This window comes from Aspergillus nidulans, chromosome IV (assembly GCF_000011425.1).
Source record: "Aspergillus nidulans FGSC A4 chromosome IV".
NCBI classification, from domain to species: Eukaryota; Fungi; Ascomycota; class Eurotiomycetes; order Eurotiales; family Aspergillaceae; genus Aspergillus; species Aspergillus nidulans.
Genome location: NC_066260.1, coordinates 2,106,287 through 2,131,293, shown reverse-complemented (window position 1 = coordinate 2,131,293; position 25,007 = coordinate 2,106,287). Strand labels below are relative to the sequence as shown.

Sequence of the window (25,007 nt, the reverse complement as noted above, 5' to 3'; positions counted from 1 at the left end):
GCCGATATCCCTCGCATATGCTGATGATAGTCAATTCCATCGCGCCATCGTTGTCCACAGTCGCCGCTCCTTCTTCTCGCTTTGGAAAGGCAGATATTTTGATCGCAATTGTACGATAGCGAGGTGGTTTTCATGATGCTGAAGCGGTGCATAATGAGAGAGATCAATGGGGTGGGTCAATGAAAGAGGTATAATTCGGCCTGTGGGATTCTTCCCGCATTGAAAGCAATATATACGACGTATATAAATAAAATGGAGTTTGGATATGGTCGAGATACTAGATAGGAGGTCGAGTTTATACCATGTAACGCAGGGTAAAATTTCAATACACTATGTATTCAGAGAGCCCAGCAACACTCCGCTATTACCCCAAAAAGCATTATGAGTAGCCACGCACCTGCAGGATATCGTATGTATGTAGCCTGCCCTAATATGCACCATATTACCAATGTCCAAGGAAATGCCAAACGTCTGTGCAGGAAGAGACACAAGTATATCCTAAAGCACGGGAAACAGCAACGCGCCAAATCAGCATGGAGAGAATAGAACACGTGTTATCTTAGAAGCAATTCGGAAATTGGTGAGTTGCTTCGAAGGTAAATATGAACAAGAATTGGAACAAATCAAGGGGTATATGTAAAATGGTGTTGGCCTGGCTGACGAGGGACGAAGGTATAAAAGAAACAGAGAAGGCAACTTGAACATAACTCATAGACATAGGGCAAAGGAAAGGCGTGATGGTACATCTGCAACCAGAAAAGGATCCAGTACGGAATAATAATACAAAAAATAAAAAGTTTCCAATCCAGCGCCTGTATATGGTGGGTATGATGAAAATATGAACTTTCCAACACGCATAAACGATGATAAAGCAAAGGGCAGACGTTCAAATCATATTCATAAGTCTTGTGGTCCGTCGTTCTGGGAAACGGCGGGCGCCACCAGGTGCTTGCCCTGGTAGTCCGAGGTTGTTCGGAGAGGGCGGGGGACGTCCATATGGAGCTGGACCAGGACCTGGTCTGCCGCTACGGCCAGGTCCAGGGCCGTACGGGCCTGGCGGGCCTGGAGGACGAGGCCCACGACCTCGGCCTCGGCCAGGACCGGGATATCCTGGCGGGGGTGGTCGGCCGCGAGAAGGAGGGGGCATAGGCATGCCGGGCCCAGGAGGACCAAGAGGGGATGAAGGCATAGTTGGGCGGCGGAAGCCGTGGGGAGAGACGGAAGCAGCGGCGCGCCTGGCATCTCGCTCGCAGTAAACATAGCCGTTCCATTCGTAGTACTCGCCTTGGAGGTCGATGTTGCAGGTACGACAACGAAGGCAGTCGAGGTGGAATTTCTGGGTATCGCCGGGCCCAGGACCAGTGCGTTCGTTTGTCTCAAGGTATTCGCCTTCGATACCTTCGTGACATCCAGCGCAAATCGAGCCGTTGCGTTCGTGGTAGTGTTGGGCGCAGTAGGGTCGGTCCTTGAGCACGTAAAAGTCGTTTGTTTCGAAGGGGAGGCGGCATTGGAAGCAGACGAAGCAGGCGCGGTGATAGCGGCCTGTCAGGCGGCCGTCAGCGGAGGAGATGGACTTGCCAATGATCATCTCGCCGCAGCCACGGCATGGCCCACGTGGCTTGGGTTGTTGTGGGCGGGGTGTGGGTTCTGTAGCAGCTCGCGCTAAGGGTTTTTGCTCTTCCACCTCTTCTAAGTTCTGGGCGCTTTGAGGACTCAAGGGGCTTTGGGGGCTTCGGGGCCCTTGCGAAATCTTGCTGTTCTGAGAGATTTCAGAGACTAGAGACAAATCGCCACCTTTCGACAGGGCCGGGTCTGTCGGTGAGTCAGGGCTGAAGTTGTTCTCGGGGATGCGAGGCGGTTCAAGGGCCGTATGACTTTCTGACTGGCTTTTATCCAGGTTCTCTGTTTTCGCCCCAGTTTCGTTCCGAGGGTCTTCAACGACGGGACCTAGACGACTTAGATCGGATGGTTTCCGCCTGGACGAGCTGACGTCGGATTGAATGCTTGATAGGGAAGTGCCACTTCTAGTTTCTGAGGGTGACGAATCAGAAGAAGTTGAATCTTCCACACCCTCATCGTTAATGTCCAAACCAAGAGCGCGAGCAAAGTTAGAAACCGATATAGCGCTGTCATCAGTAGCGTCCGAATTCTTCCTGCGCGTGTCTCCTTGCCCATTCGGGTCCGAAGGGTTTGGCTGTAGATAGTCGGAAGCTGAAGGTCTGAAGGCTTTATATTCGACCTTCGCAGATTCAGCCGGTGTCTCCGACCGAAATTCGGACTCGGGAAGATCGAGGGGTGGGCCGTATGTGCTTTGCGCCGGACTGCTAAAGAATAACTCGGCAGATCCGCGCGAACTGCTGAGGCGTTCCGAGTTCGCAGCCGAAGAAACTCGTAAAGGGCTGGCTGCAGGTTTATCGAGCGCACCACCGAAATCAAATCCGCTGTGGACTTCGTTCTTTCCATCCCTCTTTGCCGATATATCTGACATTGAGGAATCTGAGAAAACTGAATGATAAAACGGACGGGGTGGAGATTGCGGAATTGGGGGTATATCTTCCTCATATCTATACCCAGCTAAAGCGACACTCCCAAACGATGGTCGCCGACTGGAGATTGCGGTCGATCTTTTCGAGCTGCGGTCGCCGTACCGGGTGCTCGCTAAGGACGTTCTATAGCTGCTCCTGCTGTCTACAGAAACAGTGTGTTTATGCGCGAACGAGACATCGTCCTTCGGTAACGGCGGTGGTGGCTGTTCCCCATCTCTGTTGAGTGGTAAATGCGCGCTATGCGGTGGATGGTCAAGACTCCTGTTCACTGCGTCCGTATATCCAGGTTCCTCTTTCACGGCCATGCCGTTCACCCGTCTTCCCGACATTGACCGAGGTAAAGGGAAGCTCGGGATGCCCTCGCCGCTATCGTCCGCACTAGAGTCATGGGACACTGGGGCTGTCCGGAGCGGAGAGCGCGATCCTGAAGCTGATGAAAGGGGAGAGGGATAAAGACTGCCGTCTTGCCCAGTACTTGGCTCTAGGAACGAGTGGTCTATAAAGATCGGGCGTTAACACAGGATACAGCAGTGTCCGGCGAGAAGGACCTACTAGCTCTTAGAGAGTCGATACTTGATGGCGGCTCTGCTCGCCCAGGTTTCGATGACCATGAATCTTGCGCCCCTAATGTCGGCCTCCGCATCGACTTAGGAGGAGGTGGGGGAGGGGACAGCGTTCGCGGTATAACTGCGCGGGAGTTAGCAACAACACTGCACCTAGAGCACTGATTAAGCTGTTACCGTTTGCAGATTTGGCGCAGACATGATCCCCCATCGCAAGGATGTCAACGTTGACCCCACAGTCAGAGCATTTGATCATGGGCAAGTCGCCCATGTCTGATGCCATCTTGACGAACACGCGGTCTCGATTGCCAACTCCCCCGTTGTTAGGAAATCATCCGACTTGGCAGCTCAATCATCGGTCGTGCATTCGTCGACACGATAACTCGCCCGGTTGCGTAATCCTTTGTCCTCCGAGTAGATGTACTGGCCAGCGCTCGGTCAATACGGGATGGTTGAGGGATGATGGGAAGTGGATGGCGGTTGTTGATGTTGAAGGCGATGGGGAAGCAATTAGAGCGCGAACGGTCAATATTAATTAATGTTCTGGGACCGTGACCAATGGCAAACAGCGATAATTTTAACAAGAAATCGATAATATCACAGCATTATAGTGACAGTGGGCCTGACCAACGCCAGGCCTCGTGCGGGCGAGCTTCAAGAGAGGAACCATCCGAGCAACACGCGTTCTCAACGTCAGCCTTTCCATCCAGCCGCTTCATTCTGACAACAGTCTCTCTAGGTATATTTTATCTAGAAAATCTAGAGACCACGACTTGTCTTGAAATATATACCGCCTATCTATTCAACTAGCTCTTTCACGATTATAAGGAAAATCCCAGTGTTGACCGCCGCCGCGCTGTTATCGTCCTCGTTACGACTTACCCCTTTTCCCGTTCCACCCCCATGTCCTCCCCACTAGTGAACCGTTTATGTGCAGATATCCGGATGGAGTCAGGTTGTGATCCTCCTGAACGGGCTAGACAGGCTAGGCGAGCCACTAGCCCCTGAGTTGCGATTCAGTGAGCCGTGTATCCTTCCGCAGATCACTCAGGGGGCCGGCCGCTCACGCTTCCATTCGCGCTCTGGTCGACTCCTCTGTCACTCCATCTGATCAACATCTTCCGCATCTTCACCTCGATCATCGCTTTACATTACCGCATATCCTTTCCCAGACCAGACATGAGGTGCTGCACGAGCCTCTTGCGTTGCTCTTTCTGTCGAAGTTTCAAGTCTCAAAGATTACTTCGGTTGGAGGTCCAGTACGCTGAGTATATATGGAGTCACACGCATCACTTCCTTTGAACTCAAGAGACTTACTCAGAAGATGACATTTGGGACATCGTGACTATAGGTTTTTACTTTTGTAAGATTGACTTTGACCAAGTTTCATCTACCGCTGCTCTAGAGTTCGCCGAGTTACTCCGTACTTCGTACTTGGCTCGCTACGACACGCCATGATCGGAAAGACCGAGTTACTCACAACGCAGTTCCAGATTCAGCAAGGTTATGTGGATGCTCTCTGGTTGTCGAGGAATATGCGCCGTTGCTCATCAACCATAAACTCGGCGTGGTGACTGTCGACACTTCAATCGCATGACCGATGTCATCCTTCCAGTAACATTCGCTTCCATGGAACGCAGAACCCCAAATTATTGAACTTTCCTGGGGAATTGCCGCATCTATGCGTGAAAGCAGAAGATCGAGAATCAGCACGAAAGCTCGACTGCGACTCCTATTTTGCAAATTGCCCAAAAAAGATGAGTTATACATGAACTGATTTGCCGGCCTCTACTTTGCGTATACAGTAGAGGGTCCTGAGGTACGTGAGGCGGTGGAGGCTTTAATTTAACGATGGTGCTGATGGCGAGAGTGTCGAGCTTCGTCGATCAGTCCACAGCTGTCGATCGATCCGCAGCAAACCCAATTGATCAGCGAATAGTCTCTAAATTGGAGGACACGACCGGTTTGCGACACTTGTCCTTTAAGCCCTGACTTTGGAGGCCAGCAGCAGTTGTTAGTTATTGTCCGAATATCTTCAAGCACATGTTAAACCGATGAGGACGCCTAAAACTTTGTTGCTCTGATGGCTTGTTAGCAGCAACCAGGAAACGCATTAATTGCTGGTCCATCTCCACTTTCAAATACCCTGGCCCTAGCGAAAACGGCTCGATCTCCTACGGATGAGATGAAAGCAGCGTCTGCGAGTCAAAGGGTAACAGCACGCACGTTGGGTGCGACCGCAAGAGATCCGCCCGCTGGCTGGCAGCATTCAGGGGCTTAGGTCAGCTGGCGGGAAGATTGAACCATGTAACCCCATCCGAGCTTTCCGCCGGCGGCCGCGCACAAACCAGGTGCACAAACTAAGTCCCCCGAACTTTCGACTCTATCCAAGCAAGCAGTACTCCAGGCAGAGGTATAGTCTCATCTTCTATAGACTATATTGGCAGACTCTGATGAAGCTCGGGCCTGTTGATACCGAGTTTCTCATAACAATCTTGCAAATGGTGGTTACAATTCTGGCTTCTCAATGAGGTGAGCGGACGGGTTGCTGTCAGCGTTGGAATGCGGGTCTCCTCCAGACTGTGGAGTGCTAGACGAAGCTCATGATTGGAGTAACCCACGATATGCTAGCGATTCTCCAGTCTATCTGTCCCTGCAGGCAGCCAACACAACGCTCGCTTCCCTGTGCAGCACAACCGAACCCACGTCTTGCCGAGTTGTGAATCTCATTGAGAGCCATCTTTCAACCGGTTAAAACGGGGATGCCGCTAAAGAGTCACGTATTCGCGTTGAGAGAGTAGCTAGATCATGAGTGACCCGCTAGACCAGAGATATTCGAGGACAACCGGACACGCATGAGGGTCTCGTTCAGGAGGGCTAAACACGTTAGGCGGAGGCCTCCGAGGATGTCTATGATAGTAAAGCCGACAAAGTTCATATTCGTTTCCGGAGCCTAGAGGTCATTCATTTATCGTTCGATACACATGGTACGTGCAGTGACAAGTGGAGCGATAGCAAGGCGTCAAGATTCGAGAGGGTGCTATTTACCCCTCGATCCTCACCGCAAGTCTCAATCCTTTCTCGTTTGCTATGCCCCGCCCTAAAGAGCCGGGACTCAATGGCTCGATCCCCCCGTGATTGGCTATGTATGTTGCCTGGAATCGGAGCGAGAAGGAACGCTGGCCTGTGCTGGCCGGTTCGGCGATGCGGGCGGACTGTGGGCGGATAAGATAAACGTGACCCGGAGTCGAGTGTCCCGCTATAAATTGTCCCTCCTAGTCCTCCCCCTTCCCTTCTTTTCCACCCCCCAAACACACCATTGACCTCAGTTTCAAGCTCGTTTCGCTGCTTTTCTCTAAGGTCTTCTGATCACACTCTCTTCCGAGGCGTGATCGCCAAACACCGTCAAAATTTTCTCCACACTTCTTAACTCGTGAGTTCCACATTCCCCGTGTTCCCCAGAATGGAGCCATTAAGGGCAAGCCTATGCTATCTTGACCCTACTGCACCTTGTACTGTCCCAAGAAGATTGCCTGCTGACTCTTTTGTTCTCTAGGCGGCACCACCCGTTCAACGGCCGGCGCTCATCCACCCGTGGCGGAGCACCAGCCAATATAGTGTACACCCACTAAATAATCACTGTGTCAATCGAACATCCTCCACAGCCTTGTCAACACTTGTTTCTGAATTCTCGCTGAGATTCTGACACAATGGCTCCCCACGCAAACTTGGATGTTGCTGCCAATGGCGCCGTGAACGGGTCCGCCCAAACTGCTCGCGCCCCTCTGTTTACCGTCAACTCGCCCAACGTCGAGTACACCGAGACGGAAATCAAGAGTACTTATGCTTACCATACCACCGATGTCACTCGCTCTGCCGAAGGCAAGCTTATCGCTACTCCTAAGGCGGCCACCTATCACTTCAAGGTTGACCGTAAGGTTGGCAAGGTTGGTCTGATGTTGGTCGGTTGGGGTGGAAACAACGGTTCCACTGTGACTGCCGGTATCATCGCCAATCGTCGGAAGCTTTCCTGGGAGACCAAGGAAGGGCCCCGTGCTGCCAACTACTACGGTTCCCTTGTCATGAGCTCGACCATTAAGCTTGGAACCGACTCCAAGACTGGCGAGGAGATCAACATCCCCTTCAATGACATGTTGCCCATGGTCCACCCCAATGACCTCGTCATTGGTGGCTGGGACATTAGCAGCATGAACCTGGCTGACTCTATGGACCGTGCCCAGGTCCTTGAGCCCACCCTGAAGCAGCTTGTCCGTAAGGAAATGGCTGAGATGAAGCCTTTGCCCAGCGTTTACTACCCTGACTTCATCGCTGCCAACCAGGAGGATCGTGCCGACAACGTCCTCGAGGGCAGCAAGGCCTCGTGGGCTCATGTTGAGAAGATTCAGGCGGATATCCGGTAAGTTACTTACACTGCAATTTGAGAAACCTCACTAACTGTAGCAGCAATTTCAAGGCCGAAAATGGTCTTGACAAGGTGATTGTCATGTGGACGGCCAACACTGAACGCTACGCCGACATTCTCCCTGGCGTCAACGACACTGCTGAGAACCTGGTCAACTCCATTAAGTCCGGTCACACCGAGGTTTCTCCCTCTACCGTCTTCGCTGTTGCTTGTATCCTCGACAACACTCCTTTCATCAACGGGTCTCCCCAGAATACCTTTGTTCCTGGTGCGATTGAGCTTGCCGAGAAGCACAACGCCTTCATCGGTGGCGATGACTTCAAGTCTGGCCAGACCAAAATGAAGTCTGCCCTGGTTGACTTCTTGATCAACGCTGGTATCAAGCTTACCTCGATCGCCAGTTACAACCACCTTGGTAACAATGACGGCAAGAACTTGAGCTCCCAGAAGCAGTTCCGCGTCCAAGGAGATTTCCAAGTCTAACGTGGTCGATGACATGGTTGCTGCCAACCATATTCTGTACGAGAAGGATGAGCACCCTGACCACTGCGTTGTGATCAAGTACATGCCTGGAGTTGGTGACAACAAGCGTGCTTTGGACGAGTACTACGCCGAGATCTTCATGGGCGGCCACCAGACCATCAGCTTGTTCAACATCTGCGAGGATTCGCTTCTCGCCTCTCCTTTGATCATCGACTTGGTTGTGCTTGCCGAGATGATGACCCGCATCACCTGGAAGGCTGATGATGCTGCCGAGTACAAGGGATTCCACAGTGTTCTCAGCGTTCTCAGCTACATGCTCAAGGCTCCCCTTGACCCCTCCTGGTACTCCGGTTGTCAACTCCTTGGCAAAGCAGCGCAGCGCTTTGACCAACATCTTCCGCGCCTGCGTTGGATTGCAGCCCGAGTCTGACATGACTCTTGAGCACAAGCTGTTCTAGTTATTCTCCCTTCTCTGAGGGATAAACCCACACAAGTGATCAGTCAACTATAGCCACTCTTTAAATGGATGCAAACATATTGCCCTGCTTGCACAATCGTTCAAATAATTCTCGTAACCATGACCGTACCTAAACATACACTTTATTGTAATACTCCGCAGTTGATCTCGTCGCTAGTATAGTTTTGGCTGGCCTGAGTTGTCCAAAGCCAGTCAGGCGAGCATCATCTACGGTTCATGGCGCGGCCCGAATGGCGTGATCGAGTGTCCAATTCGTGACATCCTCTGTACAAGCTTCAGCTCTTATCCCCCTTACTTTACCAGGCTACATCCGGTGGCCTGGCTTTGTTCTAGCATCGGTCCCATGTCGTTTTGTGCCGTCCATTTGCCCTACGTCGGATGTTGATTGAGCGGTTTCACACTTCACTTTTTACATTATTCCCAGGCCGGCTTTTTCCTCCTCAGGTAAACATCCTAGGATTACTATGACAGATTAAGCTATTTTCCAGAGACATACTGAATATATGATGACTAGAATCGCAGATACGGCTTTCGGGCCCAGCCGACGTGAAAAGACTGGCGCACAATGAGGTCTCAGATATATCGCCATTCGACGGGTCTAATATATTATGACCTCGAGCTCGACGAGCAGATAATCAAGGCACTTGACGATACGGATTTGTATGTATCCACATCTTTAACCTCACCAGACCTCAGTGGCACTATACGGCTTCAAGGTTACTACACTTAAATACCCTGGACCGGTCGGTCTTGCTATACACGCCTAAACGCTCCTCCGGCAGATATAATCAAGCCTACCTGGAGTATGTGGCAGGGGGCACAGAGTCGTTAAGAGTTTAGGCGGCCCTTTTCTGCAAGATGCCGTCCTCTTTACAGGACAAGGTACCAGCGCGACATACGCTTCGTACTCAGCGAATATGTATCTCTGGCAGCTCCAACGAGCATAATCCTCTGAGGACGCTTGCGCTCAGCTGCAATTACTCGGCCTCGCTGGCCTGGTAAGCATTTAACGTTCACGACTACTAACCCTATACAAGCTAGGGCCAAGTTAAAGTACTCAAGGATATTTGACTATATTCCTATAATTCTTGGAGACAAGGAACTTTGCTCAAACCCAATCGGTGGCCTCTCCAGGACGTGGCTAAAGACTACAGACTCTGCAAAGACGGTATTAATATATATCCTTGGCACTAGCAGGATAAAGCTGGGAAAAATCGATGTCAGATGAATCCACCATGTACCCTGTTTCGCGAAGATCTGCCCTTGTCGAGATGCGATTAACATCGTTTTGATTTGTTTAAGGAGCTGGCGAATCTCTCAAAGTTCGGACGAGGAAAGTACTCTGTAACTGCATCCTAAAGGATGGATATCATTGTCGTTTGGTTGTATTGCTTGTGGTCTTCTACGCTGATCTTGACAGTATGAAAATTGATGACTGGCCTGCGATTCCTGGTTTGGTCATAAACTCTGGATACGCAGTCGGAAGGGACCCAAAGCTCTTGGACATCAGTCAACGCCTTATGCAGGCACTAAACGGGCTTATTGACTTGCCCAAGTGATTCCAAATCAGGGATGACGCAAAGACTTTGAACGAAGAATTCATGTGTTAGCAGTAAACGAAACTGGCTATTCTACCGTCTCCCAGAGCGGAGATAATTTACCAGCTATCCTATCAAATGGGCAGACTCGCCGAGGAGGAACACCGGCTAAGAGGATAATACCAGCAACATTCAGAAATTTACGCCTTATGGGCCCATCGTCAATGAGCTTGAGCTAACCATTTCACTAAGCCTCTGCTAAATATTCGTCAGTTCAATATATGCCTTTCTGGGAACGGTGACTTCACTACCATTGATCGCTACCATGCTGCAAGGAAACGCGATGCCCACTTCGTCAAAAGCTGTATTAAATACACTTCAATCCAAAGGTAGTCAGATGCACTGTGTATGTTACATATTGCAGGTGCGGAAACGCTGACGGCGATTATAGCACTGATCATGAAGATATTGCTGATCCTGCTGGACGGACAGCGGAGTCTGATGGGGTGAAGGCTGACGACTGAAGTGCAAGTTTAAGATATCAGAGACAAAGTTTCACCTACGCTACCTTTAGTGTGGTGAGTTGCTGGAGTTTTCCCCTTGTCTTAAAGTCTAGCTCTGTCATATGTCTCTGGTTGATCATGCGGCCAACATGGGATACATTAGGACACAAACATACAGCAATACATACAAACGTCAGGTATGTACAAGAGAGACCGTTCATCATCTACCTGGGTAGAGATCGAGCACATGATTTAGCCTGCAATATCAGGTCGCACATACTGATCATGTATACGCTGCTACACATGCATAAACCACCTATCGCGTTCGTCTACGGCGCATATATAACTACACAAACAGACGTAGGGCTAACACCAATACCTATCCAGGCCCAACATATTCTATTGTTTCAGCATCTGGTAATACCTTGCATTATTTCAAATTCCTTTATTCGTTCGATGTTCTTACTCTCTGGGACTCTTGCACTCTGTTGTAAAGAAATCCTTTTCCCAGTTCCCTTACCCGTAGGCCGCATCGGCGGAAGGTAGGGCATCTAAGTGCGGATGAAAGACCGAACGGAGAGCGATATTTGCTTTCTTTTTTTCTGACTCAAAATACAAAGCGACTCGCGTGTGAGCTCTAGATAAGAACATATATCTGGTTCAAAAGCGAGAGGCTGCCAGTGATGTTAGGGCTGACGCAATCGAGTAAATACCGTCGCGCGGGCTGGATGAATCGGCTGGTAAGTAAGGCCGATGCGAGAATTGAGATGAGTATGATTCTGTTAGGAGAGTAGGACTGAGTGTGTCTGGAACCTACTCTTCTTGGCTACTCTATCTATGCTGGTAACTGCGTTGAACCCGAATGTTATCGTTAAATCCTAGGCAGACCTGCATAATATTACTGTAATAGGCAGAAAGAAGCATGTATTTGCCTAACATTTCAGGTGAATGGAACCCTTAAGAGCCGCGAGCTAGGTATTTCATTCTACTCTAACCCCGAAATTGCCCATTATCCCATTCATCCTAGCTCGAAGTGTTCAGACCACGAAGAGACATGGATATCAGCAAGCATTCCCAACAACCAAGACCGCCGCATCGTGCGCGTCAAGCTCGACCTCATACTTCTCTTTAATGCAACCAAGATCCTCGCCTGTCCACCCATCCATGACCTCGAACGCATCTCCTTGGTCTTGATTCTGTAACTCCGGGACCTCGCTCCAAACAGCCATGCGCGTGCTCGTGACATTCTCGGAGTTGAGCATGACGACCAACGTGCCTTCTAGCGCAGGCGAGGGTCCAGACCAGTATTCTGCTGGATGGGCGGCGTCGAAAGTGTAGTCTGCATTGTAACCCCATTTGTAGGGGTAAGCCGGGCGGTTGATGATGGGGTCTTGATGGAATGTTAGGAGAGTAGGGTTCTTAAGAATTTTCAGGTGCTCTTGTCTGATTGTATCAAGCTATATGCGATTAGCATCTCCTAGCGCTTATTGAATCATTCGGTGCATTGAACTGGGACGTCCAGACATGACGAAGTTAGGGCAAGCCATCCCAAGACGGTCGTAACAAGCCACAAGCCGAACAAAGCCAAGCCTGAACAGAAAAGTAGAAATAGTAAGAATATATAGACTCACTTTCGTCCCAATCAGAAGGGGGCTCCTCATCGCCGCCCAAAGCGCAAAATGCGCTCTGTTCTCCGCCACCGTCATCCCCCCTTCGCCGTTCCCCACCTCAAGCATATCTGCATCAGGCCATCCCCAAAACTCCGCATACTCTCTAACAAGAAAACTCATCTCATTCGTAATCTCCGCAATTCTCTCCCAGACTGCAATCCTGGTTCTGTCGGGCCCTACTTCCCCGCGCCCCGGAGAGATATCCCCGCTCATGCGCCATGAGTTCCCAATCTCAGCGCCCCAGGTGTTCACTGCTGCGTTGCCCCAGTTGCAGAGGGAGTAGAGAATTGTTCGGTCCTGGGTATTGAGGGCATCAAGCATGCGGCGAAAGCGTTCGGCGCTGGGGGATGTGCTCCAGTTGTAGTTTGCCGGTGCGGGATTGGGTAGGCTGGGACAAGTGCCGTTCGGAAAAGGCCCGGCGTTGTTGGCTGTGTCGGGGACGCAGAAAGTGTATGGGTCTTTCCAGTTATCTGGGACCCCGCAGTCGTCGTATTTCAGGTCTACAAGCTTGTCAGTTGACTACAGGGCAGCAAGTATTCGAATGGGATGGGTTCTCGCACAGTCAATCTCCCACTCAGCAAACGTCTCCGCATCGATATCCTCATACCCCAGACTAGCTGGGTACCCGGCGCACGTTGTTTCACCCGCGCTGCTGTATATTCCAACTTTCAGGCCTAGCTCATGGATCTGCGATGCTACGCTGGCGATTCCGTCAGGAAATCGATCTGCGTCTGGGATCATTCGGTTTGTGGTGGGGTCGCGGTGGGTTTTTATGGACCAGCAGTCGTCGACTGGGCAGCTGTTAGAAGTGTTGTCCTCTCGGAAAGCGTGATCTGGGGATTATTGGCTGTGTAGAAAGACTTACTGTTGATATATTCATAGCCCAAATCCTTGAGTCCTAACTTCACGACTTGCGCTGCGGCAGTCAGAATTACAGTTGCGTTGATGTCACACTCGTGCGCATTCCAAGAGCTCCAACCTAGAGCTGGGAGGCGGCCCTATATTATCAAGTGAGGTCGGGTCAGTTAAGAAAGCTTGAACTGCAGCGGAATCAGGGTGAGAAGGGTGAGAGAGGAAGGAAAGACAAGGATATACCACTCCGTCAGGCCTCATGAGCGCGTTGGCTCGGGAAATCAGGGTGATCAGTGCTAGAAACTCGATCATTTCGCACGTTACTCCTGGCTGATCGAGGTAAAGGAAAATTTGAAGAAGCAGCAGGAATCATACGGTCTTTATGCCAGGCATTGCCCAGAACTGCAAGGATGCAGGGGTGTTTGTCTCTCTCACCAAACAGCCATGCCTGATTGGGACTGGAATCTAGTCTTCGTGATCAAGAGCTTGTTTGCTGTCACCTAAGAAGAACGGCTAATCAGGCCGCTTGCTGATAAGAAAGAAAGCGACGACATAATTGAAACGGATTCAGTATTGACAAGCGCAAGCCCAGCCCTAACGCCACATATTCTAGGGAAACAGAACAGCCTATAAGAACAAACAAACGCATTCAGGGAAATTGAACAAAGCAAAACTTCATCTAGCAAGCCAGCATATTCACATCCCCGGATCGCCGCATGCACATGAATGGATGGCATGAACTATTGGCTCCCCTTCTCCCTCTTCAACCCCTCTTCCACCTCCGTCAACAGTTGACTTAATTCTTTCGCGCCCTCACTGTTCTTGCCCTCAAGCTCCAACCCCCTCGATACAAAGCTTTTCGCCTCCTCCCACCTCCCCATTTCAACCAAGCACTTTCCCCCGCGCCACCAAGCCTTAACATTATTCACGGGCCGTCCCTCGACACTAGCCCTGGCATCGACAAGCCCCTCAACCCACATCTGCTGCGACATGTACGCCTGTGCGCGATTCCCATACAACGCAGCGAGTTCCTCCCTAGCCACGGCAACGGGCTCCCAGCCGGGCCGGGCGAGCGCCATTTCGAGCGCGAAAGTGTACAGACGCACAGCCTCGGCGTAGTTGTTCTTGCGGTAGGCCATGTTAGCGCTGTCGCGGAGTTTGTTGATTTGCGCGGAGCGTTTGGGGTTGAGGGGTAATGGGGGCGGGGGAATGGATGGGGTGTCCAGGCTTAGGAGGGTGCGGTGGAGGGTGTTGAGGGTGGAGAGTTCGGCGTTCAGGGCAGCTGTTTGGGAAGGCGTGTATGTTGAGGTAGCGTTCGGGGAGAGGGAAATCGCTTTAGATGACGGGTCGATTGTTAGAGGATATTGATTGAAGAGATCGATTGATTGGGCCATTTTTGTTGAAGTCTGGTGTGGTCGTTGATTATTGTGTAGGTATATGATCTGGGTGGCATTAGCATGCGGAAGCACACCACCAGATGGAACGTACCGGTTGGAGAGCAATATTCTAGAGCGCGTAATATATAAGCCCTTGGGTACAAAAGCCGAACCTCGAAAAAAGAATATATTTAGTTTGTGCGTTGAGTGATCAGGGGGATAATCTAAATAGCTTTTTGAAGTCGATATCCGCAAGCTGTCCAGACCGGGCGGTGGCCTGAACAATAGATGGTTCACATTCAAGGCGGTGGGAAACTGCCATATAGTAACTCGTACCTGAAGAGTTGAAATATGTGTCAGACGCTATATTCTCTACCAGGCTGAAAATTCAGATTTAGTTATACATTCAAGTCAAACCATACAAGAATCCAGTCTGAGAGTCATCCAATCGTCAAGAACAACACTTTGCATTGGAAAGGGAATCAACCGCCGCAAAATCATCACATCGCCAGAAATCGCAAACACATACAAGTTCAGCAAAAGTCGCCTAAAACACGTAATGCAGTACAGGACTAAGCTGATTCAAAGGCGCCCAACTCCGCTCCATGGTCATATCGGGGGATTTCGAGGAAGGAAGTAATCGGAGGAGTGGTTTCGGAGTAAATTAGCGGTGGCCGTACCCGCTCACAGTAGAGCCGTACTCTGAAGGCGCGCCGTAGTGCTGACCGTGTGCACCGCCGTAGCTAGTGCTGTACTCACTTGCGTTGTAATCATGCAGGACTGTCCCGCTGGATGTGGTTGGGTCGTAGGCGCCGCGGCCGCCGGGGTTTCCAAGATCGTCAACCTCGCTTTGGTGAAGCAGCGCATAGTCTTCATCACGATCTCGGACGGATGACCCCATTCCGGCTCGCGAGCGGAAGTCGTCCTCTTCGTCGAAGTCTTGGGCAGGGTTCGAAGAGAACGCGGCCTTGCTCTGCGCTGCAAAAGTGGGGTCGGAGACAGCATCTGGTAGAGTGCCAGTTCGGCGGAAGTGCATGACATTGCGGAAAGACATCCATGCCGTTATGAGAAAGAGGATGCTAGAGATCAGCAGTGTCAGCAGGTACTCCAGCAGTAGAAGGGTGGGGAACAAACAAGATAGCCACTCCCATGATGCACGTGGCGGTGCTAACATGGCATTTACTGGCGCTGCCATATTTCCAGTTATCGCAACCACTTTTCTTTTCATCCGAGTTGTTATCCTTATCCGAGCTGTTGTCGTCTTTGCCCTCGCTCTTGCCCTGTGCCACATAGCTGGCAATGCAGACCCAGGCGATAAACCATAGGAGGACGTAGAGACAGTCGACGGTCGCAAAGGCGTAGACGTTTCCAAACCGTCGAGCGCGAGGCCACATGGGCACAGCGACTAGATAAATAAGACCTGGGATGCTAAACCAACACTGATAAACCGAAATTATTAGACTGGTGTTCAGACCATCAGACAATCCGAGAGACAGCTCACCAAAGCGAAATAATAGGCCGTTCGCCCATCGATGCCACCTCCTTTTGTAAATACAGCAATAGTGAGAGCCCATCCCAGGAAGATCAGGAAGCCTTGGAGGCCATGGATGAGATTCTTCGTCCGACCGGGATTAAATGACGGCCGCCTCATCGTGGAGGGTAAATTTGGAGATCTGTGTTGATGCTTTCGGAGAAAGAGCCAGAAAACGGAGCGATGTGCAGCAAAAAGGCAAATTGGATCTGGATAAAAGTTCGGCAAGATCGGGCGTGAGTTGTGAGAATACTGAAGTTGGGCGAGGCGTGAGATTCGGTCCCCGCTGGTGTTTACGGCGTCGCTGACAGCTGGTGGAACGGGGCAACGCGCGGACACTACTGAGTAACCGTTGGCGCTCGTCAGACAAAACACGCGAAACGAAATTTCAATCGGATCGACAAACTCGGTCACAGGAATGGTTGAGGAGATGAGAAGAAGGAAGGGATAAGGTTTACTTTTAAGTGAAATTAGGTTGGAGGCAGTGCATTCGAATATTGTTGCATAACTTACAATGCTGGAATCTACCATGTACAGTCGAAAAACATCTGCCTTACGTCATTCACCACTTTATGCTTCATCTTTGGAATATTTTTTCTTTGCTGCTCTCGGTTCTCCTGTATACTAAACTCGCGAGATTTCCCCTTTCATCCTTTGTCCTTCGCGACGCTGGCAATAAAAAACATGTAAAGCTGTTGCTGCCTTGCTGAAACGACTAAGCGCACAGGATTGAATGCTTCTATTTAAGGAAAACTTGCCTGATCCGCAGTTCAGCTCGCAGCGCCTTCCCCCCATAAGTCTCCTACGATAAAGTTGCTACCTAGCAGCACAATAATTCAGAATATGTCAATCTCGAATCTTAGGATTTGCGACTCCTAAGCTCGCTTGGAAAACCCTAACATCAACTCGAGCTCCGTCAATGGCCGGTAAACATGGATATGCCACCACCAAGGCAGAGGATCGATGATCGAGAATCGCCAGTTTGCCCAGAACAGCATGAACTTTCCTGCTCTATCCAAAGTCCAATTGATTTGCTTAGCAATTTGATTTAATGCGGTAAGTGCCTTGCGAGCGTCATGGTTTGTAATCGCCTGATATACAGTCGACGGTCGCGACAGCATCTTTGGACCGACTTCAGGGTGGGTGAAGCCATTTTCTGAAGTCTTTAAGGCATCTTCTAATACTGCCAAGTATCGATCGACCAAGGTGTGTGCTGGCGTTTGTTGCAGGAGATCTGCGATAGTAGCTGCGCCTTGCGTACAGCCTGCAATGTACACCTCGTAGCGCACTGAGTTAAGATGCAACTGTTCATCTACTACCAACCTCATTTGGAAATGTCCGGTCACTCGAGAACCACCCTCAGATGCGAACTTGTCCACAACCTGATGCGCTGCCGCCGCAATCCCTTCATTCAGGCGTGAACTACCCCATTCCGAACCTCGACTGGCTGAGCGGAGCACGAGAACAGCGACATGGCCGCGTATTGTCAACACGTCTGCAATAAACTCTCCTAGCCGCACATGTTGTTGCATAATCCAGGGACTGTCCTTAGTGACCTGAATTCTGCTGACTTCCGAATATGTTGAGCTCAGGGTCTTTTTCGGTAGGACAATAATAGTTTCCGTGTTGGCCACAGGCGTTGTTTTGCGTAGATGATACACTTTGGTAGGCGACCGATGCAGGATCTTGTGTATAGAGTCTCGGGAATGGACCTCATGGGTTTCGACTATTGGGTGGCCATGATCGATGAGATACTGGACGAACGACTCGGACCGGCTCCATTGAGACGCCAACTCGGGATCGAGAGTTACGCATCTGCAGCTCGTTCTGCTCTCAATTGCTTGCTTCGCCATGCCGTCTTCAACGGCAGAGGCATCTTGCGCGCATGGGATCCATATATCCACTTTTTCTCTCAGCACAATATCTAGCAACCTAGAGACATACTGCGACTTGGAAAGGCGGTAGTGGGCCACCAGCGCCTTGGATAAGCTCCCTCCGGACGCAAATCTTGCCTCCGCGACATCTGCTCCCACTACCCGATGGCCTTCACTATACCAGCACCGTGCGATATGCAGGCCATGGGGGGTATCCAATCCAGTGATGAGGACGGTCTTTGGGCGGAATCGCACGTCTTGCAGTATGCCCTGCCTTCGGCGTAGTGCTGAGCATGGAAAGAACCAGGAAAGACACCTAACACTCAGTGCCACAGAAAGGATGAGGTTATTCGGTAGTAGGAAGAGGAGAGAAACGATGACCCGAAGCAAATGGCCAAGTACCTGGCGACGGGACAGCCGCCGGGCCATCAGGTAGATTTGTCGCCTCGAGGTAGCATTTAACCGCCGTAACCCAAAAGCGACCATGATGCTTTGATAGTGGAAGTTTGTCTCATGCTTGAGGGAAGAACTTTCGCATTTCAGGTGCTATAGCCTGCTAGGTGTGCCTGTGGGCTAGCTGTCTCGGTGGAGGGTAGAACCCCTCCAAAACCCAACCACGTCAGCATGTATTTTATAAGTCATGAAATCGGTGCCCATTCTTAAGTGGCGGTAAGCGATTGCATTGCGATCCAGTGGGTTATACTCCAAATTTGTACACTTCACCCATCATACGTTGTAAGAATGTGCATTCCGAATTGTCCGAATTGATCTGGAGAGTGGTCAGAAGTCCCCCTAACGGAGAATATGAGATGGCACTCGGTCGATTCGGTCGCCCAACGATATTGAAGCTGTAGCTGTGGGATGCTTTCCCTGCCTCAAGGACCCGATCGGCAATTACTGCAGATGATCCAAGTCTAGCACGTGCCTGTTCGGCAAAATCGAGGCTGAATTAGGAAAGGAAACGTGATCCGATCCATACCGGAATCCGATTCACTATCGATCGGCGATAAGGAAACTAATCTCCGACAAGACCGCCCGTTCGAGGGTGCTCGCAGCGCGATGCCGGCAACCTGAGTTTTTACTCTCCTGGCGGGGTCGAAACTAGGACTGACATATCTTCCTATGGAAAGGAAGATCCTCCGTTACCCGATATCGTAGATTCTAGAAAGGGGCTCTCCGGCACTGGCCGCCCGAGGGAGACAGCGGTTTTACCCGGCTGTGGAATGTACAGAGGAGACTGGGAATTAGTCCTTTCTGGAATAGATCGAATAACTACTTCGTGCGGGGACGCATGCAGTGGCATGCAGAGGCATCCAAGCGACGAATCCTGAGTGCAGATGGCTGGAGAATTCGCGCCCTGGATGGAGTCTTGAGCTTGCATTGCAACGGAGTATGCTAGTGGTATCCCTTTTGATGGAGGACTTCTTCAGTCTTTGAATGATTAGTAATCCTACGCCTCTAGATTCGACTGGTCTGTGCCACATTAGTGGTGGCCAGTATTGGTAGGTACGTGATATTGGATTCTGAGATTGAGCTGAAGCTGTTGAGAAGCCTGGAAATTAGTTTGCCGCTCAGGAAAGATAGGTAGTATGCATCTTTGGGATAGCAATTGTATTTTCTGCTCGTATCATTGACAGGCTTTGTCTGAATTGTCGACTGCGGGGTTGAGTCCTGCATGTAAGGTTCATCTGATAAAGTGATAGTACACGAGATCGCCACTTCCGCATTGGGCTGTCAATCAAACCTCGACCTATCCATGACAATAACCGTCAATCCTTCACAATCCCGACAATGAACCGTCCACATTCCCTATGTTTCCATCGCCATTCGTCCTTGCCCTGCGCTCCCATCATGCTAATCGGGTCCAGCCATGGCGCCATCCGGTGGGGATCCTCCGTTCTCTCGGCTGGAGATTTAGTCAAAAGACCAAAATATTTTGCCCCGCGGCTTCCCTTATCAATCGTGAATTTCTCGCCCTCCCCTTCTGTTTTCACATATCCGGCGAGATTTCTCATCATAGCGAGTGCATAGCACCGCTGCCACTCCTTTTCCCAAATACCTTTTCTACCCCTTTGCTGCTTCCGCAATGGCCGGCAACACCCCCCGCGTTCCGTTATCGGCGACCCTCCCGCCGCTGATAATGGGCACCGCGACCTTCAACTCGCAGTACAACGAAGACCCCTACGCCCTTCCGACGACGGAACTGGTGCACCGCGCGTTCGCCAGTGGCGTTCGTGCTTTCGATACTTCTCCCTACTATGGCCCCGCAGAAGACCTCCTCGGCCGCGCCCTGGCCACAGACTTCGTACAGTCGAATTTTCCCCGAAGTTCGTATCACCTTCTCACCAAGGTCGGACGGATCGCCGGCTCGTCGTTTGATTATTCTCCGAAATGGGTCAGAAAAAGCGTTGCCAGGAGTCTGCGTCGTCTTCACACTGAGTACCTGGACGTAGTATACTGCCATGATGTTGAATTTGTCTCTCCGAGAGAGGTTCTGGCGGCAGTTCGCGAGTTGCGCCGGATTCGTGATGCAGAGGGTACGATTCGCTACGTGGGTATCTCCGGGTACCCAGTTGATGTGCTGTGTGACCTGGCCGAATTGGTGTTGCGCGAGACCGGCGAGCCGCTTGATGTAGTCATGTCCTACGCCAACTTTACCCTGCAAAACACACGACTTCTGACGCAGGGTCTACCCCGTCTTGTCGCAGCTGGTGTGGACGTTGTCCCGAACGCATCCCCTCTCGGCATGGGTCTATTGCGAAGAAAGGGCGTGCCAATTGGCAGTATGGGCGATTTCCACCCAGCACCAAATGGCCTTCGGACAGCCATCCGCAACGCCGCAGAGTGGGCAGATACCCAAGGCGAAAAGATTGAAGTTATTGCAATCCGCTTCGCGCTCGAGTCTTGGCTGCGCGACGGTGCAAAGGCAGGCGCTCTCGGTCCCCCTCTCGCGCGCAGCCCTGACTCAGACCCGAGCTTCCTCTCCGCTGCAAACATGGGCACAGGCGAACGTTTGGGCGTGAGTGTCATGGGCGTCAGTAACATTGAGGAATTAACCGAGACTCTTCGTGTTTGGCATAGTATTGTCGACGGCCTCGAGAACAAAGACGACGACGCTGAGGATCTTGAACTGGTGGCAAATGCATCCACTGTCCCCTCTGCACCCAGCGCACCAGCCATCCTCACACCCTCCGATGGTATCATCACAGACCGCGTGTGGTCCCGCGAGCGCCGCAGCCGTATCCTATATCTTGCAAAGGAGATCCAGTCTATCCTCTCCCCTATGTGGGTGGATTATACATGGCCCAGCCCTGGTCCAGACTTCGTAAATACCTTACCAGCCGACCATATTGCCGCACTGAATGAGCAACCAGAGAAACCGGACAAAAACAATGCTATGATGACCCCTCCCTTGGATGCGCAACGGGAGATCGAGATACCCGCGGACAATGTTCCGTCACTATGAGTTTTAACGATTTATCTCATGTTTATAGAGCATTTGGCGGGTTCGATTTCTTCACGGTTAAGTCATCGAACACAAAACCCTATCCAGAGCCAAGATATTTTATGTTTAATACCCAATTGTATCAGGTTCAGCCGTGTCAGGTTCTTCTATTATTTCTAGTTAAATAGCTACCCTACCTTTGGACGCAGAATGCGGTCTCAAACGTCCCGTACAAGTCGCGCTCCAGCCCATGCGTAAGGATAATTTCGTTGATACCAGTTCACACTACATCTGTATTAGCCTTTTCCAGGAACTGAATACGATAATGGGACTTACAACGTCGTCCTCCCAACAATCCGCGGATGAGTCGCCCACGAACCACCGAGGATTATATTATGCTTTCCGTCGAAGAAGTCGGCTAGGAAGAGAATAAGTCAGTGAATGATGCAGACGAGTGTGCCTAGAAGGAAAACTAACAAGTATAGCCTGGGTAAATCTCCATGGCTTTGAACCCATCATGGGGCTCCAAAGGTGACGAAGTCCACTCCCAAACGCCGCCGAGCTCTGCGTGGCCAGCCAGTTTATCGCCATTCTGGATCACGGGCATGGGATGCCAGTTCTTGAAACCGACATTGCAAGTCGTGAGGTCGAGAAAAACAGGTGGAGAGGATGCGGATGCAGAGGGCGGGAGGACGGGTTGGGCTGTAGAAGGAGCAATTTTGACGGTGCCGTTTCTAAGATGCGGTTTGTGGTAGCCGTTTTTGAGTCCGTTGCTAGCTGCATCCGCGGAGCCGTCTGTAAGAGTTTTCTTTAGACGAGCTGAGTGTGCATAGATGCTTTTGGCCTCCTCGAACGTCGGCAGGCGGCAATTCATCCATGAAGCGTATTGTTGAAGCTCGTCGTAGGATGCAATGACTGGCCAGTCCTGAGCTAGCTCAAGTGGAACGGGGCCGAAGACCGTGCGAACAGAGAAGTCAGTTAGAAAATCCTCAGTTGCGGTGCTACCGTTCGCAACTCCATCTGCTTGATTGGTCATAATCCAGGAGGCAGGCCACCTGTGAATTTGGTTCTTCTGAAGGTACCGGGCATATTCACCATTGGTAACGGGCCTCCCTTGCGCTTCAAATGGTTGTACCGTTACATTGCGCTTAGGTATTTCGTTATCCCAACCGAATGTTGACGTTGGCATCAAGTCCTCTGAAGAGTCAAGCCCTATAGATAGGGTTTGTTCTGGTATAGCGAACCATTCGTTCGGCTTCGCATTTTCTCTTGCGTCAAGAAATATCTTCTTGAAATCCGGCGCCTGGATACCCGGCGGAGGAAGGACTCTCTCACTCTGGATCAGCATGTAGAGGAAGGTCTCCAAGTGCATTGCCTCGTGCTCAAACCCGATCCAAAGGGCTTCACCCAGCGTTCTGTTCTTGGACAGGCCGGGTATCTCGAGTGTGGATCGTATCCTGTTTCTGACCCGGTCTTGGTAATCTAGGATTTCTGAACGAGATGGCCACTCGTCCGGAATTTCACTGTGAGAATGGCACTTTTCCGGATCGTCAACGTCGGGGTCGATGCCGCGCTCAAATATCAGTTGATATGATTTAGGGTCTGTAGGCTTGCCACCCAAAGCACGGGTCAAGTGAATATCTGAAAGCTTGAGTAAGCAATAGCCCAATTGAAGTCCGTCTGCGATAGAACTTACCAGCGAACGTGGGAATATGTCCTAGGTAAAATATCAGGGAATTTCGTAGTTTAATCGGCTTTGAAAGCAGCTCTTCTTGTGGGATCATTGCTTTGGTGACTATATCCCATGCGGTCCACTGTGCCTGAAAATCTTTCAGACTGGGAATAGGACCAGCAGCATACTGGGAGGGCCGCAACGGTAAGTCTAAAGCTGCCGGCTGCAGGAGATGTAAATCTGTTCCCATGAGTTAATATGGTTTTGTTACATGATCATATGTACGTACGGTAGTCCTCGGAACCGCTTCCAAACTCAGCGGCTTCTATCAGGCCAGCGTCGTGCCACAGCTTCTCGCGTGCTTGACACCCGTACTTGAAAGCCTCCTCGAAGATGATCTTTTCACCACGCCTGAGCAGCACATCACCGACGGACACGTCCTTTGTTGGTACATAGAATGCCTGGTGCCTACCATTAACGGCATCGTATTCGGTAACAACTTCCCATTCATCGGGTCGAAAGACCTCGTGCCCCAAGGTCTTGTTCGCATTGGCAAGACCATTCTCGTAGAACTTTCGAGTAATCCCAGCTGAATCGTTGTAGGCCTTGTATACTCTGTCCGGATCTTCACAAGCATCGAGGCCTATGACCATGAAGTCCGATGGCTTCAGCAGAGTAGCAAATCCAGCAAGGAAAGCCGCTGCGTCTGGCGGACTGAAGTTTCCTAAAGAAGAACCCATGGATAGAACAACCGTCGGCCTCTCTCTGTTTTTCGGGTCGCTCAGCCAAGTATGAGCATCATCATACGTCCCGTGAAGACCGTGGAACCCAACACTTTTGTATTCCTCAAGGGAGACATTGGAGAAAGTGCGCTCAAGTTCGGATAAAGACAGATCAAGGGCGTAGTAGTCTACAGGCTTCCCAACCCGCTCGAATTCCCGGAGGAGGATCTCTATCTTTCGGAGGTTGCTGTCGCAGGTTAGAAAGTAGTATTATAGAAGAGACAATCTCAATAGACGTACCCACTACCGAGTTCCAGGAGCTGTGCGTTGCTCGGAATCTTTTCGACCAGGCGTCGCGAATGTTTTTCTAGCACCTCAATCTCGGCGTTTGTCAGATAATACTCATCCACATACGTGATTTTTTCGAACAGCTTGAGTCCTTCGGAATCGTAGAGTAGCATAGTAGGTAATGAACGCCGGGTCCCGTTGGGAGGGTTAAGGCCTTTGTGGATTTCGTTTACGAGCGAATACTGCATATCATTCCCGCGAATGTCGACTATGTCAACGCGCTTGGGCGATAAGGCCACTGGACTCATGTTGATTATTTGGCAGACGAACGGAAGCTTTGGTAAGGATAGTATAGCAACAGACGCAGGTAAGAGGTCTGATTACAGACAGCGAAGGATAAGGGAGATAATATATGGAGCTTCCCAGATAGAGAGGGGTAAATGGGGGGTTATTTCAAAGAAGAGGAGAGGAATGGACTGATTGCATGGCAGAGCATCGTGAAGAATTCAAGGGAAGCAGGTACGGCATCCGCGGCAGCTTGGAAATAGCTTCCCTGCTTGTTCCATCCGCTCCAGTGTCCGTGGAAGTTTAATCCAGATCAGCCCGGACTGGGTAAGATACGAGCAGCCCACACTGTGAGCGTGATTAGATTGGACAGAGAAGGAGATGAGTGACATCAGGATACATGGAGACTCCTGGTTGTATCAAATCGAATTGTCAATCGAAATGCATGTCAGTGAATAGGCAGCCGAGCCCCCGCACGGGCCTGGCCAGATGAGGCATCGTGAGGGGATTACTCCAGTCCAGAGCTTGCCCTGGCTGCAAAATGGATCTCTGCTGACCTCGAGCTGTTCTTTCTATTGGTTCAGCTGCTTCTTAGATGGCCTGACTGAGCCGCTGCCCGCGGGCCTTGCGGAGCTGTGGGTGGTGACGTCGGACGCGCATCAGCTCATGTTTGCATAATTTGTGTACTTTGCATGCTTCCCATGTCTTGCATATTTGCATCTGTTTGCGCGGTTTGTATGTCTTCATTCATTCCTTAA

General features: G+C 50.9%; 9 protein-coding genes across 9 annotated transcripts, besides 1 other annotated feature; 2 read left to right on the top strand and 7 right to left on the bottom strand.

Annotated features, from left to right (window-relative positions):
* Window positions 1-25,007: part of a sequence feature (contig 1.130 1..308583(1)) that runs on past both edges of the window.
* Window positions 887-3,392, bottom strand: ANIA_07626 (uncharacterized protein; the record flags this gene model as incomplete). The annotated part of the gene is made up of 3 exons (XM_675803.1): window positions 887-3,042; window positions 3,099-3,233; window positions 3,287-3,392. The coding sequence occupies 3 exons, from the start codon at window positions 3,390-3,392 to the stop codon at window positions 887-889; spliced, it is 2,397 nt and encodes a 798-aa protein (XP_680895.1).
* ANIA_07625 (inositol-3-phosphate synthase INO1) lies at window positions 6,420-8,567 on the top strand. The gene is made up of 3 exons (XM_050612041.1): window positions 6,420-6,542; window positions 6,666-7,526; window positions 7,574-8,567. The coding sequence occupies exons 2-3, from the start codon at window positions 6,820-6,822 to the stop codon at window positions 8,013-8,015; spliced, it is 1,149 nt and encodes a 382-aa protein (XP_050468001.1). The 5' UTR covers window positions 6,420-6,542; window positions 6,666-6,819; the 3' UTR covers window positions 8,016-8,567.
* On the bottom strand, window positions 11,596-13,368 carry ANIA_07624 (protein aglB; the record flags this gene model as incomplete). The annotated part of the gene is made up of 5 exons (XM_675801.1): window positions 11,596-11,991; window positions 12,166-12,704; window positions 12,765-13,037; window positions 13,070-13,202; window positions 13,300-13,368. 5 exons carry the CDS (start codon window positions 13,366-13,368, stop codon window positions 11,596-11,598), a joined length of 1,410 nt encoding a protein of 469 aa, XP_680893.1.
* ANIA_10987 (uncharacterized protein) lies at window positions 13,797-14,450 on the bottom strand (the record flags this gene model as incomplete). Its single annotated transcript, XM_050612040.1, has 1 exon — window positions 13,797-14,450. One exon carries the CDS (start codon window positions 14,448-14,450, stop codon window positions 13,797-13,799), a length of 654 nt encoding a protein of 217 aa, XP_050468000.1.
* Window positions 15,097-16,083, bottom strand: ANIA_10975 (uncharacterized protein; the record flags this gene model as incomplete). The annotated part of the gene is made up of 3 exons (XM_675800.2): window positions 15,097-15,511; window positions 15,567-15,871; window positions 15,934-16,083. 3 exons carry the CDS (start codon window positions 16,081-16,083, stop codon window positions 15,097-15,099), a joined length of 870 nt encoding a protein of 289 aa, XP_680892.2.
* ANIA_07622 (uncharacterized protein) lies at window positions 16,839-18,323 on the bottom strand (the record flags this gene model as incomplete). The annotated part of the gene is made up of 1 exon (XM_675799.1): window positions 16,839-18,323. The coding sequence occupies one exon, from the start codon at window positions 18,321-18,323 to the stop codon at window positions 16,839-16,841; it is 1,485 nt and encodes a 494-aa protein (XP_680891.1).
* Window positions 19,924-21,303, top strand: ANIA_07621 (D-arabinose 1-dehydrogenase (NAD(P)(+)) ARA2; the record flags this gene model as incomplete). Its single annotated transcript, XM_675798.1, has 1 exon — window positions 19,924-21,303. The coding sequence occupies one exon, from the start codon at window positions 19,924-19,926 to the stop codon at window positions 21,301-21,303; it is 1,380 nt and encodes a 459-aa protein (XP_680890.1).
* Window positions 21,501-23,204, bottom strand: ANIA_10996 (uncharacterized protein; the record flags this gene model as incomplete). The annotated part of the gene is made up of 4 exons (XM_675797.2): window positions 21,501-21,567; window positions 21,619-21,700; window positions 21,760-22,923; window positions 22,979-23,204. The coding sequence occupies 4 exons, from the start codon at window positions 23,202-23,204 to the stop codon at window positions 21,501-21,503; spliced, it is 1,539 nt and encodes a 512-aa protein (XP_680889.2).
* ANIA_10974 (class I SAM-dependent methyltransferase) lies at window positions 23,230-24,352 on the bottom strand (the record flags this gene model as incomplete). Its single annotated transcript, XM_050612039.1, has 2 exons — window positions 23,977-24,352; window positions 23,230-23,923 (listed from the first exon to the last, which is right to left on the bottom strand). Exons 1-2 carry the CDS (start codon window positions 24,270-24,272, stop codon window positions 23,230-23,232), a joined length of 990 nt encoding a protein of 329 aa, XP_050467999.1. The 5' UTR covers window positions 24,273-24,352.